This window comes from Colletotrichum graminicola (assembly GCF_000149035.1).
Source record: "Colletotrichum graminicola M1.001 genomic scaffold supercont1.12, whole genome shotgun sequence".
Taxonomy (NCBI): domain Eukaryota; kingdom Fungi; phylum Ascomycota; class Sordariomycetes; order Glomerellales; family Glomerellaceae; genus Colletotrichum; species Colletotrichum graminicola.
Window position 1 is genome coordinate 510,238 of NW_007361016.1, and position 15,674 is coordinate 525,911.

The 15,674-nt window shown below is 54.0% G+C and overlaps 3 protein-coding genes across 3 annotated transcripts; 1 reads left to right on the top strand and 2 right to left on the bottom strand.

Moving 5' to 3' along the window:
- Nucleotides 1–1,164: 1,164 nt before the first annotated feature.
- On the bottom strand, nucleotides 1,165–4,432 carry GLRG_03955 (RNA polymerase II Mediator complex subunit Sin4; the record flags this gene model as incomplete). The annotated part of the gene is made up of 8 exons (XM_008094640.1): nucleotides 1,165–2,405; nucleotides 2,457–2,570; nucleotides 2,621–2,740; nucleotides 2,794–3,013; nucleotides 3,062–3,501; nucleotides 3,553–3,802; nucleotides 3,853–4,207; nucleotides 4,266–4,432. The coding sequence occupies 8 exons, from the start codon at nucleotides 4,430–4,432 to the stop codon at nucleotides 1,165–1,167; spliced, it is 2,907 nt and encodes a 968-aa protein (XP_008092831.1).
- A 2,583-nt stretch (nucleotides 4,433–7,015) lies between these two features.
- GLRG_03956 (Sir2 family protein) lies at nucleotides 7,016–9,103 on the top strand (the record flags this gene model as incomplete). Its single annotated transcript, XM_008094641.1, has 1 exon — nucleotides 7,016–9,103. One exon carries the CDS (start codon nucleotides 7,016–7,018, stop codon nucleotides 9,101–9,103), a length of 2,088 nt encoding a protein of 695 aa, XP_008092832.1.
- Nucleotides 9,104–10,548: 1,445 nt separating this feature from the next.
- On the bottom strand, nucleotides 10,549–15,576 carry GLRG_03957 (SNF2 family domain-containing protein; the record flags this gene model as incomplete). Its single annotated transcript, XM_008094642.1, has 5 exons — nucleotides 10,549–10,711; nucleotides 10,760–14,867; nucleotides 14,936–15,023; nucleotides 15,081–15,107; nucleotides 15,163–15,576. 5 exons carry the CDS (start codon nucleotides 15,574–15,576, stop codon nucleotides 10,549–10,551), a joined length of 4,800 nt encoding a protein of 1,599 aa, XP_008092833.1.
- Between the last annotated feature and the right edge of the window lie 98 nt (nucleotides 15,577–15,674).

A 15,674-nucleotide genomic window follows, 5' to 3' on the forward strand; every position in this document is an offset into this window, starting at 1 on the left:
CTTTGACAGTCTGGACAGACCTTCCAAACCTACCATCGTGTAGTTTCTGGTTGTACCCTGTGACGATGGAAATGCCGATTCAAAGAAGCTGTACGCCTTCACAATCCTACACAATGGTGATGTGCCGACGACGTCGAGGGTTTTGATACTCTTATCACTCACCGCTGGGAATAGACCACGATGTCGAGCTCGGCCGCAAAGCCCAAGGCGTAGGCTCCATTGAATGCCCAAAGTATCACGAAACGGCACACGAACCAACAATGGGGAATGGCTGGTTCCAAGGGGTCTTCAAAGCCTCGAGTCAACGCTGAAACCGAGGAATCGCACTCACTGGCCAGAAATTCCCCTTTCATCCCCCCTTCCCCCTCCCCTCTTCTCCCTGCCCCCTTAGGCCCCCGATCCCGTTTTCTCCCGTCTGGGGGGAGCAACGCACAGTCTCCGACCAGGACTCCTATCACGAGCCTAGTCTCCAACGCTATTGCGAAGGCCTTCAGGCTTCGACGCGACTTCCGCCAGCTACCACAACCTCCCGCCGCGGCTTCCTGCTGCCGAAAGTCACCTTTCATTCGGGAAAACGTGAATGATGGTGGTCCGGCATAGACCTTAGCGCCCAACTCATAGCTGCTTCCAAAGAGAGGCCCCGCCATCGCCTGAGAGTACCACCAAGACCCGCCTCTCACTAGTTCGCCATGACCTTGGTGGGAGATGACTGTATTATATGCCTGTAGGCACGACCCGACTTTGCATTTGTGTGCACGGCGGCTAAGGGCAAAAATAAGATCGTGCTTGACACAAAACGGCCGACATTCTCTCGAGCAATTTCCTCAGCACGATCATGGCATTCCATGCTTCACTCAGCGCCAAATCACCCTTCAGCGGTTTGTCTTGTCGATCTGCTACTCTGCGTGTTCCTGTTAGTCGCAGTCCTTTTGTCTTTCACAGGCGTTGGAAAACTAGAAAGTTGTCGGACTTATGTCTGATTAAACCCGATAAATGGGTGTAAACATATCCAACTTGCGAATGGCGGGTCATCTTATACTTCTCTATTCACATGCCCTGGCTATAGCTGGGTTCAGTACCCCTAGTTCTCGAAATAATTACCCGAGGTCTTTCCAACAAATCTGTTCAATCCTCCTTGGTATCCTGCTACGTCTATCGACTGTTTCAGATTATGAGAGCTCCCTTGGGCAGGAGACCCCAGTGGCCACCGCAGGAGCACTTCCTCTGCTGAGCCAGGACGAATGTGAAGCCTGGCCTAGAGCCAAACACATCCTCCATGATCGCCGAGCACCGGACACACCGCCGCCATTGCGCCATTTTAGCCTCGTCGCCCTCCTTCGTGCCGCGGGCCGGCGGCGCGGCTAGCTCGATGCGCTTGAAGACGTCGATATACCGCCCCTTGGCCTTACGCGTCGCCAGCGTGCGGCGATCGTCGTCGATCTCGAGGAGGTCAAAGTCGGCGAAGAAGAGCTTGGAGGGATCGGCCTGGGCGCGGTACGCCTTGAGATCCGAGTTGAAGAACTTAAGGAGGACGTGATGAAAAGCCGGCGGCGGCGACGACGCGAGCAGCATGTTGAGCTCGCAGTGGATCTGGGCATTCTTAATTTGTGCGTCAATCGCTTTCTGACCGCCGGGGCCGGGGGGGTTCTTGGCCGCTAGGGATGCGAGTGAGCTCTGGTATGCGGAGCGGATGTCGTTGTTGAGAACCGTGAGGAGACGGTCAAACTCTTGCACCTTGATCAGGCTGCCCGAGGTGACGCGCTGCATCTTCTGGTAAGCCTTATAGAGGACGACATGCGGACCCTTGGCCTGTGCAGATGGGTCAGTGGCGTTCTGCATGGCGGCCCGGCGCTCGTAGAACTCAATGGCACGATTTGAGAGGATCTCGAGGTGTAAGATACGGCGGCATACGGCAGAGAGAAAGCCGCGTGTTGAGGAGCACAGGAGCAGGTGGAGGGAGACATCGGAGCGGGATTGTAGGTAGGTGCTCATTTCGGAGAAGCGCTGTGGCGTGAGGAGGGCAAGAAATTGCGGGTCATCGAGGAGGGCGAAGAGAGAATCTGTGAGCCAGGACAGAAGGTCGAGAGACCATTTTGCGCAGCCAGCGAGCGCTTCAACAACCTCGTGCTCGTCGAGAGGGCTGAGCTTTTCTCGGATGTTGACGGGGGTGTTGCTCGCGATTGTGATGAGAATGACGACGTTGCGCGCATTGAGCGCCAGCATAGCGAACTTGCTGCCAAAGGAACGAGGCTGGAACATGCCTTTGTAGCCAAGGTGGTTTAGGATGCTCAAGCACATCTGCAAAGAGCTGTTTCTAACGAGACTATCGTGGTGGGTATCCTCGGAGTAGTCGACGGGAACCTTGAGCATGCGCACGATCTCGTTGATCCAATCGAATGTGAAACCTACAAGGGGTCAGCTATCGCAGTCGATGAGCGCTAATCAAGCAAACGTACGCTTCTTGTCTGCGTATGGTCGGGCGACAGCCAGGATATCGTCGTAGTTTATGTTATTGAACGTTGCTGTCGAGGCAGCTACTGTCAATGCTGCCAATGTGGCGGCATATGGTGCTGTTCAATGTCAGCATGGTTACGGAGAGACTGGACAATCAAAATATTACCGTCTTGGCTGGAGTTGCCAATGTCACCCAAGGGATAATGTAGCTTGCTCCACTTGGCCTTGCCATCGTCCTGTATCTTGACAACGGAACAGTTGGTTGGGGAAAATGCCATCTGCAGACCTAAGCAGCCGGTGAGTCGAAGCACGAACGTAAAGCACCAAAGTTTGACATACAAGGCGATTCATCCTGGAAGGTGAAGCCCACCTGGTTCAGTGTCATGACTCTATCAAGATTGATCTCGTTGTAGATCTCCTGTAGGGTGAACCTGTCGCGGTATTCTACTGAACCATCACTGAAGGCTAAGCAAATGACCCTGCCAAACTGAAGAGTGTGAACGCCAATGATGACCTTGTTGACGATGACGGGGTCGTGCTTTTTGAGTCGGGATGTGGGCTTTGACTGTTAGACCCAACTCTTTGTCAACAGGATGGACTAACTTACAGCTGGGCCCGCACCTGTGCTGTTTCTGCGACTTCCCAATTGCTCGAACGCCGGATGAAGGCTCTGTGCTTGGTCATTGAGAACCTCCCACTTGTCGATAATGCTTTGTGTTTCCTGGTAGGGAGTGTTGGGTGTTGGCAAGTAAGTGCGAACTGCGAGGATGATGAGAGGAGCCCAGCCCTGGCCTGTGTGGTCCAGAGTTGACGGTAGGATCTCCAGGTGGGTTAGTTGGTTTGCGGCAGAGTCGATTGGTGTGGTAGACGAGCCACTGGGCAGCCAGCTAGTGATTGCAACATGCTTCTCTTGCAGGGTTGGGTTGAGCGCCTGGCTACCCGGGGGCGGCTTGTTGTCGGATTGAGACTGCGGCAAGCCCCAATTGATGCCAACTCGCACAAGGCGCAATTGTTTTGAGGTTGTCGCCAGGGCAATCCATAGGTTACCTAGAGCTTGTCAGAGAATCTCGCCACCAAAGGACCATACTTGGTGCCTACTCTTATCGCTGTGCAGCGCTGCATGCGTAATCAAATCATCCGAAGAATTGACACTTTCGAGTTCAAGCGTGGTTTCCTCAATCTTGTTGTTGTTCTGAGCCCAGAACATCTTGAGATGGCCGTTTGTGGTGACGCATAGGAGAGCGCTCTTGGAGGTATTAGGATGCCAGGGGCCGTAGGCATGCACGAAAGAGCTTTCGTACCGGTACTGGTTGCCATCCTTGACGGCCGGTCCATGGCTCACATAGTACTGAACAGTCAGTTGCGTGAAGGAGTGACGGGGGTCTGATGGGAGGTTACCTGTTTGGCCTGGGGTGCAAGTGGAAGCCAGTAGCTGCCGACAATGGCGTGGAGATCATCACTCGGATCATGATCCCACTTTCGCGTCGCAAAGGGGCGATTCAATGTGATGGAGTAAGTTAAGATGGCAACTCGACCAGTCGCATCGATGACGGCAAGCTCGGGGTTCGCTGTTGAAGCCCAAGCCAAGTGCACTATGGGGCTAGAGGCGTTGATGGAGATGAGGTCAACCTTTGTAGGTTCGCTGAGACCCCAATTACCATCATCGGGATGAGAGCGGAGAAACCTGGCTTCCAAGGTCTTTCCGTCAGGGGAAATGGAGGCGATGGCGCCGGATTTCGACCATGCTACTCCCCTATATAGGTAGTGTGAGTGAACGACAAGGTCCGCTGATGGAAGGAGTGGCTTCTCACTGGCAGCAACCGCGAGTCCGCAGCTCATCTATCCTCTGGCGTAAATGCTTGGTAGGAGGGCGGGCGGTATGGAGGGACAGACCAACGCCGTCGCCGAAGAGGTCATCGACGTCGAGCTGGTCGACCTGCATAGGCCCGTTCATGCCGCTTTCGAGAATGAGGGGCATCTTCGATTCGGCCATCGGCATCGATTCGGGGACTTGATGTCTATTGCGCGAGTGTATCCATAAGTGACCACCGCGGCGAATAGACGAGGCTAGAGTGATTGTTTCAAGGCAGCAGTTCTGACAGCCGGCAGAAGCTCATTTTAAGATCAGATTGAACGAAGTCTGTGACAGATCATGCGATGAGCCAGGCGCGGCACTTCTTACAGAACACTGCAACTACGAGATGATGTCGTTCTGGTGTGGTGGCCTTGATGAGGCTTGATGGCACGATGCGAGGATAATTGAAAGGTGATGCGAAGTGTGGCTGGAGTGTGGAAGGATGCATCCCATTCCAGACGTTAACATTGACTTGTTAGGTGGACCGCGAATCTTAACCAGGTGTAACGGACCAATGGAGACGGGGCTGAACAATGAAGGAGCCCCATTCGACCCACCTCTACCTCAGCCTCAACTTCGCCCAAGGCTCGAGGCGGGGTGGAGACTGACTCTTCCAAGCTAAGCCTAGTTTGGAGGGGGTCGGTGACAAGTTGAGCCACACTGAGGCTGGCTTGTGAGTACACTATCTTAGGTGCTGTGGTTGATGTAAGTTTGCAGGCGCAAGTTGTGTTCGTGGGGAAGGAAGGGACCTGTGACGTCCATCCGATGACCCCTGCATCTCAAGCCAAGCACCCCGTCGATTGTGACAGGGGTGGACGACAACACAACACTGAACAAATAGGGCAGAATCCGAGGTGTTTCCGGGCAACGGGTGAGTGTCCACTCCGTCCGACTCTTCCACCTTGTGACCCATGTGTTGTATGTGGTGTTTTTGTCACTTTTGGCCCCCGAGACTCTCGGCCGCCTTGCTTTGCCGTGGACCGACGCCATTGTTGACGGCAAAGACACCAGGATAAACAACAGACTTTTGCTCAAGCCTTCAATATCGAGCCACCTAGACGGGACAAAGGCACCCGCCCAGCTCGATAAAACCATCAATGCCCGATCTTAAGTCCCCCCCTTCTTCTTTTTCTGTTGGGGTGTCTTCAGCTCGTCCGCTTATTGACGTCGTGTTTGCCAACTCTGGTTTCTGTGGCGAGATGAGATGGTAGTTGCAGACCGCACGAGCCGTAACAGCGACGGCGATGGGTAACTGCAGTCGCACCCGACATTTGGCAGTCGTGGAGACGGGCCCCGCATGGAGACTTAAGGGCGAGTTGAATCGTTGCTGTCGTGTTGCATCTTACTGCAGCTCACCGCTGGATCGACAGGCCACACTCACCGTTGTTGGATGGATAGCCGCCGTAAGCTTATTCCAACCCGCAACTCGGCCATGTAGCCTTTGATCTTTGATCACCTTTTCCAGGCATTGCCTCCTGTTCAAGAACACAACTCCACCCCGAGGCATTGCAGTTCAAAACTCTGGGAACAATGTTTTTGTCTTTTGTCCAGACGCGGGGGGGACAGGGACTCGATGTAGGGTTTGGTCCGTGAAAATCATGTCCAGAAGACGGGCCAGGTGCGGGATAAAGGAACATTGTTCCCGAGGCACATGCCGAGTCATTTTCTTGTTAGTGTAGTAAAGTAACGGGCTGACCGTCATCACCCTAGAGGTTGCATGGCTCAAAGGACGAGAGAGAGAGAGAGAGAGAGAGAGAGAGAGAGAGAGAGAGAGACAGAGAGAGGGAGGGAGACGACGGGATGCATAGGGGAGTCGAAGAAGAGGGGAAATGGAAAGACAAGAAGATGAGGGGAGGCCAGAGAACAGACGGAAGGTCGGGGATCAATGTATCTTTTCTGCAAATTGAGGCGGACATGTACATTCAGTGGGGCTAACCCGTCAACTGTTAAAAGCTAGAACTCCCTACAGCCGAATAGGAGAGAAGAGAAACCCAAGACCTAACGTGAGATTAGGTGGGCGACTCTCTGCTTTGGAAAAGTCGGAACCAAAACACAGAGGAGCGCGTGCGCACGAACCCAGAAGTTAGCAGCATCAGCATCAGTACCAGCTCATCAGAGCGCGACAGCGAAGCACTAACCGCCGCCGCGTCCCCTACCCTTTCTTTCTTTCTTTCTCCCGTCTCTCTGTCTCTCTCCCTCTCTCCCTCCCACACCTACCCACCCACCACCCGCATTCTTTGCTGCCGCGCCGGCCCTGACAGGATCCATACCAATCTGATCTCGCACTGCTGCTGGTCGGGCTTATCCCGACTTGTGTTGACGGCACCTCAGGCTTTTCCACCCCGTCTCGCTTTTGGCGTGTGTTCCAAGTCACGTCCGCTCCCACATCCACCTTCCGCCCCCCATTCTTCCTCCGTGCTCCCCCCAATCCATGTACGTCTGCAAGCAAATGCTACGGTTATGTACTTGTTAAGGTACCCTCGCCCGTCCGCTCTCCACACTTCGTCTTTCTTCAACGACACTTCTTCTCACCTTCCTGCCAACAACGAAAACCCTTTCATACAATTTTCGGAGAAAGGACCTCACAACCCCGTAAAGCGTCGAACAATCGCCATGGTATAGGACGTTTCGCCGATGTACCTGCGCCTCGTCTCTTGGTTGTTTTGTTCGTCCTCCTCCCCTTCCTCCCCGACCGCTCACCTCAAAATGGACACAACGCCTTCCGCCTCCTCGGATATGGACGTCGACGCGCACCATCAGATCTCTTCTCCCTCGGGTTCCACTCTCTCCTCGCCCCTCTCAGTTCTGTCAAAGTCCCCATCAATACCCTCGTCGCCCGAAGTCGCTCTTGACGCGTCAAAACGATACCCCTCGCCCACGTCCTCCATGCCCTCCGGAGCCCAATCACCAATCAAGCTGGAGCTTGCTGACGACTCCGTGCCCGCCATCAAGCTCGACGACGCTGCCGATTCAATCAACGTCAACGCCGACGATGCCCCTGATGGCCAGCCTCCCCGAAAGCGGCGCAAGGTAACACCGCCCAAGGAGCGTACTACGGAGCATCTCAACCTGGATGAATGCGATGTGGATGACAGAAACCTGGCCCGCCTCGTCTCTGCCCTAAAGAAACGGAAGAAGATCGTCGTAATTGCGGGTGCTGGCATTTCTGTTTCTGCCGGCATTCCTGATTTTCGGTCCAAAACGGGCCTTTTCGCGACACTCCCTAATGAGCACAAAATGAAAGGCTCGGGCAAACACTTGTTCGACGCCTCAGTCTACAAGCACGACTCCTCCACCGAGAAATTCCACAAAATGATTTGCGACCTGGCTACCATGGTCAAGGCGGCCAAGCCCACCAAATTTCACCACCTACTGGCGTCGCTTGCCGCAGAGAACCGACTCCTACGCCTTTATAGCCAAAACGTCGACTGCATCGACACGAACATGGAGCCATTGAAGACCAATGTTCCCCTCAATGTCAAGGGCCCATGGCCCAAAACAATTCAGCTCCACGGGAGCGTCGAGCACATGGTCTGCTCGAAATGCACCGATATCCGACCGCTAAAGACGGAGCTTTTCGTGGGCCACGAGGCTCCGCTGTGTGAGGAGTGCAAAACAATCGACGAACTTCGAACCCAGTACGAGCAAAGACGGAGTCACGGCATTGGTCGCCTGCGCCCCAGGATGGTGCTCTACAATGAGTTCAATCCGGACGAAGAGGCCATTGGGAGAGTGTCGAGCGTGGACCTCAAGTCGCGTCCCGACGCGGTCATTGTTGTCGGAACAAGCTTGAAAATCCCAGGCGTTCGAAGGCTCGTAAAGGAGCTCTGCCAGGTCACGCGCAGTCGTCGGGACGGTTTCACCGCCTGGATCAACACGGATTCAGAACCGCAGCACAATGACTTCAAGGACTGCTGGGACCTCGTGGTTCGTGGAAAATGTGACGATGTTGCTCACTGGGCCGCTCTGCCTCGCTTCGACGAGCCTCGCGGTGACCAATCCGCGTACCTCAGCGAGGGAGAGGATCAGCGGCGCCGGGACAGACTTGTCAGGGACAACCTCGAAGTGCAGCTTATTTCACCCACGCCAGGCTCGCCTACCAAGTCTGATTCTAGCACTGCATCAGAGACAATGAAGCGCAAGCTTGTTGACCCCGTCCAGAGCATTCCAACGCCCACGGCAAGCCCCAAAATCAAGGCCGCAGAGGCCTCGAAGAAGGCCGCCAAGCCCAAGCAAAGTAAGCTTTCTTTTGTTGGCCAGGAAGCTTCGGTTGCTTCCGCAGGCGACGCGTCGGCAAAGAAACCCAAGAGGGCGCCCACCAAGAAGCCCCGAAAGACCAACAAGAAGCCAACTGAGCCGCCCAAGAACAGCGTCGCTCAGACGTTCAAGACCCAGAAGAACCGCGAGCTTGCCGATATGCCCCAGGAAACATTGGCTGGCAAGTTGGACAACCAGCATTACAAATACGTTGAAGACAAACTCGAGTCCCAGCTCCTCCCGCCTCTGCGACCCATCCAGAAGCCCATTCAAAGCTCCGTCTACAAGCGTGCTGAGAATATGGTCACCAAGGCGCAGGAGGATGACGCCTCCCTGCCTGCGAGACCTTTTGAAAAGATGTCAAAACCGTCTCTGTCGGAAAGGCCGAAATCATTACCGCACGCCAGTGTCACGATTGACGGAGGCAATAACAACAACGAAGGACGCCCCACAACGCCTATGCATGAAAGACGGCGGTCCGCTGAGACGATATCCCCTGGGTCAATTCCTCAAGGGATGGAGACCCTGATAGACTGAGCACGATTCAAAGAGGGGTTTTCGTTACGTGACTACTTGGCGTTTATCATTTTTTTTTTTTTTACCTAGGTATTCATAGAAAGGCATCGGCCTGCCGGGACCGAAGAGTTCGGGCCCCAAGTTTTGGTCTACAGGAGGTATTTCACGTACGGAGTTGGCCGGGATCACGTCGCATCAGTATCATGTATATAAATATCACCTGCCCTTCTGTATAAAACGGCCTCGTCCTGAATATGGAAACTCCATCACACGTCTCACAATGTAGGCTACCGCAAGCGAGGGCTTCATTACGCCGGGCACCACACGCGTGCGCGCGCACACACGCTGCCCCAGAAACGCCCGAGGGGGCTGGAGTGCTGACAGATAGAGGCGTCCCACGCCCTGACACGGAACGATCCATAGCGTTAATGTACCTACCTACAACTAATCGCAAGATGACATGGCAGTCTCAACTCGTCTGGCGTTCAACGTGATGTCGTCTTTCCGAGAGTTCGGGCCATAATTGTCCCAAAGACGGCCGGCTGCCAGGCGCCCTCGGTTAATACTCTGGCCCTTAGAATTTTGACAGGCTTTGACAGCGGATTCAGGCCCATGACACCGCCAGACATTCGCCCACCGTTTTTCTGCGACCTGCACCGGTATGTAAAACCCGGTATATGGCTTCAGGCACCAATGCAATCACGGGACAAGAAATATTGAATCGATAAGCAGAACGGTATATCTTCCGCAGCCTCTTCATGATGCTGTTTGCGCCGTGACATATCCGGTGGATGGGCTTTCTCTAGACCCTCCCTGCGCGCTCGCACCATGCTCATGAATCAGGCCTCTTCCCACCGGCCCCAAAACAAAACCTAGACACATGCAGGTTCCCGTTGTTTTTCAGTGTGTGCGCGCGCGTCAACTCCCTTCTCGCTGCTTGCAAATATTTAACATGAGTGACAGGGTCTCTCTCTCCACTAGGGGCGCTGAAACGCGACCCTCTCCCTTTCGCTGTTTGCCAGTACCGATGTGAGCCAACGCCGTGGGCATAGACGGTCCATGCCCACTTGCGTCGCGGCCGACAAGGCTACGCTCCTTGGGACATTCGCAAGGCTAACGTCATGTGACCGGCCGCTGCAATGCCGCAAGGCTTGCTTGCCGCCGCCATGTCAACCGTTAAAGTATGCCACACCAGCCTGACCTTCCTTATCTCCACAAGTCTCAACCGCAGGAGATGAAGACATGATGCTTTCGCAAAACTCCAAATCGGGTCGTCCTGTACCATGCAAGTCCGGGTATGTAGTTTATCTTTCATTCCCTCGCCTCGATAAAAAAATCGACTTCCCCTTTAATACCGAAACGCCAGGCCAATGCTGAAATTAGACACGTGTTGAGACTGAATCAAGACTGCGCAAAACAAATGGTCGTGCGTCTCTCCGTTGCTTTTATGATGTTAGACTTTACACCTAGGAGGTGGCTGCCGTGCCATTCGTTGGCGCCGCTGCCGGCTTGCCTCCGTTGTGCTTCTTCACCTCTCTGTCCCGCAGGACTCTATACATGGCGCTCAACCGCTCGCCCGTCACCTCATTACTGGTGCTGTCAACAGGCCATAGGTTCGCCAGGAACTCCCTATGGTCTGGTTAGCTTCTTATCGCCCACAGGATGAACAAGACCTACCAGAAGCGGTTCTTGAGCGCATCGTCTCGCTCTTGAACGAATTCGCGGTCTAGAAAGTTACCGATCACAACCAGCTCCTCGCCAAATATTCTAGCACGCTCTTTGCTGGATTTGATTCTCTCCTTCGTCGTGACAAGAATTGCCTCAAAATTCCCTCGGACGGGCTTCAGGAGATACCACAGCATGGCATCCGCATCCTTCTCTCTCTCCTCCTTGTTGTCTCCCATTTTGCGGAGTTGGTCAAGTCGGCGCAAGGCTTGATTCCGCCGTTCACTATCGGGTTGGCTGGCTCGCGGGGTATTGCTCAAACGACGACGATCGTCTCCATGTCGATGATCTTCCGGGCGGCGGTGCTTGTTGCTGCGCTCGCCTTCATCACGGTGCCGGGGTCGATCAGCCTTCGGAGAGTGCTGCTCATCGCCATTGCTCTTTGTGCGCCGCGTCTCGTCCATTCTCCGATGTTTGGGGATGCGGCCCTCGTCATGACCAGAGTGCTTTCTCTTTGAGTCTGGACGGGGCGTGCTTTTTTCATCGACGTTGCTACGGCTGCGATGATGGTCGGTGTGGCTGCGTTCTCTGTCTCGGTGTGAACCGCTCTTCTTAGGGACCATTGGAGCAGGAGATGCCGCGCCACTGCCAACGTCGTTGCGACGATGTCCGTTCGCCAGCCTCTTGTTATTACGATGGTGATTCTCGACGGCTCTGTGAGCTAGCGGGTCGCCTGAGTGCTTGGCCTGAAGAACAGAGAGCAGATACTCCGAACGACGAACGAGATGGACAGCACCAGGGGAGTTGACCACCTTTTCGGTTCCCTTATTTCGCTCCTCTTTCTTTTCGATACGGTGCTCTTCAAGGAAGAACTTGTCCGACATTTCCAGTTCGTCGTCATCCCGAATTTGTGCCCAAGCGCCGAACCCATACTTGTCGATACCGACAAGCAGCATCCCATCCTCTCGCGCCCCCCATTCACAAGAGTAATGCGCGGCCTTGGTCGCGTCAGCAAGGCGAAATGTCTTGAAATCATCATTCTTCCGAATGGTTTGTCTCAACAGGCGAAGCTGTCGCGGGCGTTCGACAGCTGTCTCGGCATTCATCTTCCGCACTTCACCGAAGTCGACCAGAACAGCTTTTTTATCCTTTTTCGTCAATGACTTTCCAAGTTTCCGTTCATCGTCCATAAGACGTGCGTTATTGTCGTTGAGTGCATCTTCGCAAGTCTTTACGAAGTCGTCTAGAATGGATTTGATGTAGTCACGATCGCGTTCGCCAAGTCGGGCTTCTTGGATAATTTCGTCACCGCGGTCCTCCATAGAACCGTAACGAAAAAAGGCTTTGAGAAGGTTCCGCGTTTCTTTCTCGTTCAGTGGGCGTCTAGGATCAGATAGCAGGGCACGTTGTTCTTCAGCTTCCCGGCGTTGCTGTTCCTCCCTCTGTCGCTTCTTCGCAAGGCGGTCGGATCTGTCCGTTTCGTTCCGATTCTTCATTGTCGCCCTACGTGGAGCGCTCTCAGCAGCAACCTTTGCTACGTACTCTTCATTCTTGCGTTGTTCTTCCTCGGCTTTGATGACAGCAAGTTCATCGGCAGGAATGATCTGGTCCCAGTCAAGTGCCAAGTCATCCACCTTGACATCGGTGTATTGCATGAAATTGTCCCAGTCAATGCCGCCACTGCTGAGGTTCATCTTGTCGTCGACCTTTGTCTTCGTGATTTCAGCATTCTCCAAGATTGAATCGATGTCGAGTTGTTCCAGTCGTTCCTGGTTGCCGCTTTGCTCAAACATCTTCTGCGAGCGCATCTTAAGGATCAACTGTATATCCTCGGCGGAGTTCGGTCCGTCGATCCTTAGGCCCTTCTTGTTCATTTCCTCGCGGAATGCCTTACCATCATCAGTAACGCCAGCTTGAATTGTTAGGTACTCAAGCAGAAGCTTGTTGCGAGCTCGCTCCAAAACCTCCTCTTCGACTGTTTCTTTCGACACCAATCGATAGATACTGACAGGCTTTTTCTGCCCGATACGGTGAGCACGTCCCATAGCCTGCAGATCAGCTTGTGGGTTCCAGTCGGAGTCGAAAATAACGACGGTATCGGCTGTCATCAAGTTGATACCCAAGCCACCTGCTCTGGTGGAAAGCAGGAAGCAGAAGTCGTCGCTGTCCTCGGCGTTGAAATGGTTGATTGCCATACGACGAGGGCCCGCAGCGATCGTGCCGTCAAGGCGCTGGAATTTGTAGCCCCTGAGAGCCATGTAGTCGCTGAGGATATCCAGCATCTTGACCATCTGACTGAAAACGAGGACCCTGTGGCCGTCTTTCTTGAGCTTTGTGAGCAGTTGATCGAGGAGCATCATCTTTCCACTGCTAGCAATCAGACCCTTGATTTGGTCCTCCCGACGGGTGCTACCAGCGAGCACTCTGTCTTCGGCACCGGGGAACATATAAGGGTGATTGCTGACTTTCTTCAGCTCCATCATGATGTTCAGCAATGAGTTCTTCTGGCCTGTGGCGTTGGACAGTGCGGCGTAATTCCTGGTGAGAATGTTCTTGTAGTATTCCAATTGAACATCCGAAAGCTCGACACGAATAATCTTCTCGGTCTTGGGTGGAAGATCGGACTCGACAGTCTCCTTTGTGCGACGCAAGATGTAAGGGGCAATTGACTTGTGCAGGTCCTGCAGCTTCTCTTGAGTGTCATTGCCAGCAAGATTCTCCAACTCTTCATCGATGACGACTTTGCCAGGATTGAGGAAGTCCATTAGTGCGGAAAGCTCAGCTAGGTTATTCTGAATGGGTGTGCCGGTGATCAAAATCTTGCAAGGCACACCGAAACTGACAAGTCTCGCATACAGTTGAGACTCCTTATTTTTCAAGCGATGGGCCTCGTCGACAAGCAGAGCCTGCCATTTGATTTGCTGAAGGAACTGCCAATCCTGGAGAATCATCTCGTAAGAGGTGATAAGGGCGTTGAATTTTGGCTTCTTGGGATTGCCATTGACCATCAGCTCGTTGTCACGAATGGTGCTGCGAGATGTCTCATTGCCGAGGTAGACGACATAGTTCATGTCAGGGGACCAGTTGTCGAAGGTATCGCCCCATGCAGGAATGACGCTGAGGGGCGCGACAATGAGGAAGGGGCCCTCCTGCTCGCGCTCGTTGCGCAGCCAACTGAGGAACGACACGCTTTGGACAGTTTTGCCGAGACCCATCTCATCAGCAAGAATGACATTGTTGGCACGAGTCCAGTTGAGACATAAGAAGTTGAGACCTCTGAGCTGGAAAGAGCGCAGTTCGCCGCCTTTGATGTAGTCGGGTTGCGCCTCAAGCTTGGTCATTCTTGTCCGCGTCTCCGGATTCGATTCCTTGCGGTCAGAAACCCATGAGCGTGAAGACCGATCCAAGAATTGGTCAATCTTGTCCTGAAAGTCCGAACTGATGGCAGATGCTGCTTCCCATGTACACTCGTCGTAGTAGCAGCCCTTCCACTTGACGAGGTATTCAGTCTCATCATCGCCATCGCGGACAGCGACGATCCTGTCCACCTTGGTATAGTCTTCCAATGCTTCCTCGGCTCGTTCGCGATCCAGGAAGAACTGTTCTTTGGTCTCGGGAGGGATATCCTCGCCAAAGCGAATCAGAAGCTCATTCTCCACGATGGTTCGAAAGTAGTTCTCGACTCTCCGGTAGCCTCGCATGCCACGCAGAGTGTCCGTCGTCTCCCATGTGTCGTGAAGATGTGACTTTCCTTGCCACTTGATATAGTACTCGAAATCGTTCCTCGTTGAACTCCAACTGAGCTCGAGATCATCCTTGAGCTTGTGTCTAAGAACTTTGTCAATGTATGGGGAGTCGTCAACAACGTCCGCTGCGTAGTAGTTGGGCGTGAGCTCGGATCCGTCTTCCTCGTCATCGACATCGCTCTCTTCGTAGGCACCCTGCTGTACTTGGGCGGCCCGCCTGCTCGACCAGCGTTTCTCGGTGAGAAGGTTCGGCTGGGCCTCACGCTGACGCCGTGCCTTCTTCTGGAGACTCTTTGCGCGGGCACCGCCGTAGTTATCGGAGTCGGAATCAGAATCCGTCGACGGTTGTCGTGCCGGCGTGCCTCGTTTCGAAGCTACAGAAATGGAAGTTAGCATTGATAAAGCCGCTCTCATCGAGTTGCCCAAAGGTGATGGAGCTTACATTGTCTGGGTGTCTCGACGCGTCTTCTTTTGACGGTTCTCCTATTGGTGGGAGCCGCGTCGGATTCGGATTCATCAGTTGAATCGACCTATTATTGCCATGTCATCAGCTATAGTCACTGATAGAAAAATCGAGTCCAACCAACCATTCTACGCTGTTGCGTCGGGCGGGACTACAGAGTGCTGTTAGCTAGTGCAGTAATGTAAGTGAGCGGGCAAAGACCGTACACTCCGTCTCAGTCCGTATAGCTCGGGGTTCGCCTTGATAAAGTCATCCTCTCTAGCGGCAGGTTTCCGCTTCGTGGGCTGCTGGGAGTCGTTGGAGCTGGATTGGACATCACCGGCTCCGTCGCTCTGGACAACGGACGCCACGTCTTCATCCATATCGAAGTCGGCGTCATCAGATGCGTTATTTTCGTCACCAGAGCTTTCCGTTTCAGCAAAGTCAGGGGCGCCATTCATGTAACCGGTCGAGTCGTTGGGGTCCGGCGACGGCGACGATGAAGCGAGACGTGTGGCATTCTCGCGCATATCTGAGAGATCGCTATCGCTCTGGTGCCCGGCAGCGACTATTGGGGAGGGGGAATCGCCCTCCGGCGACCGGTACCCGTTTGTGGGACCGGGTTCGAGGGGGCTAGACATGATGATGGTCTAAGTCAAGGCTGCCTGCTATGGATGACACGGCGTTAGCCCATCGCCTGATCGCTTGGGGGAAGAAGCGCAAAGAACGCGTGATGATT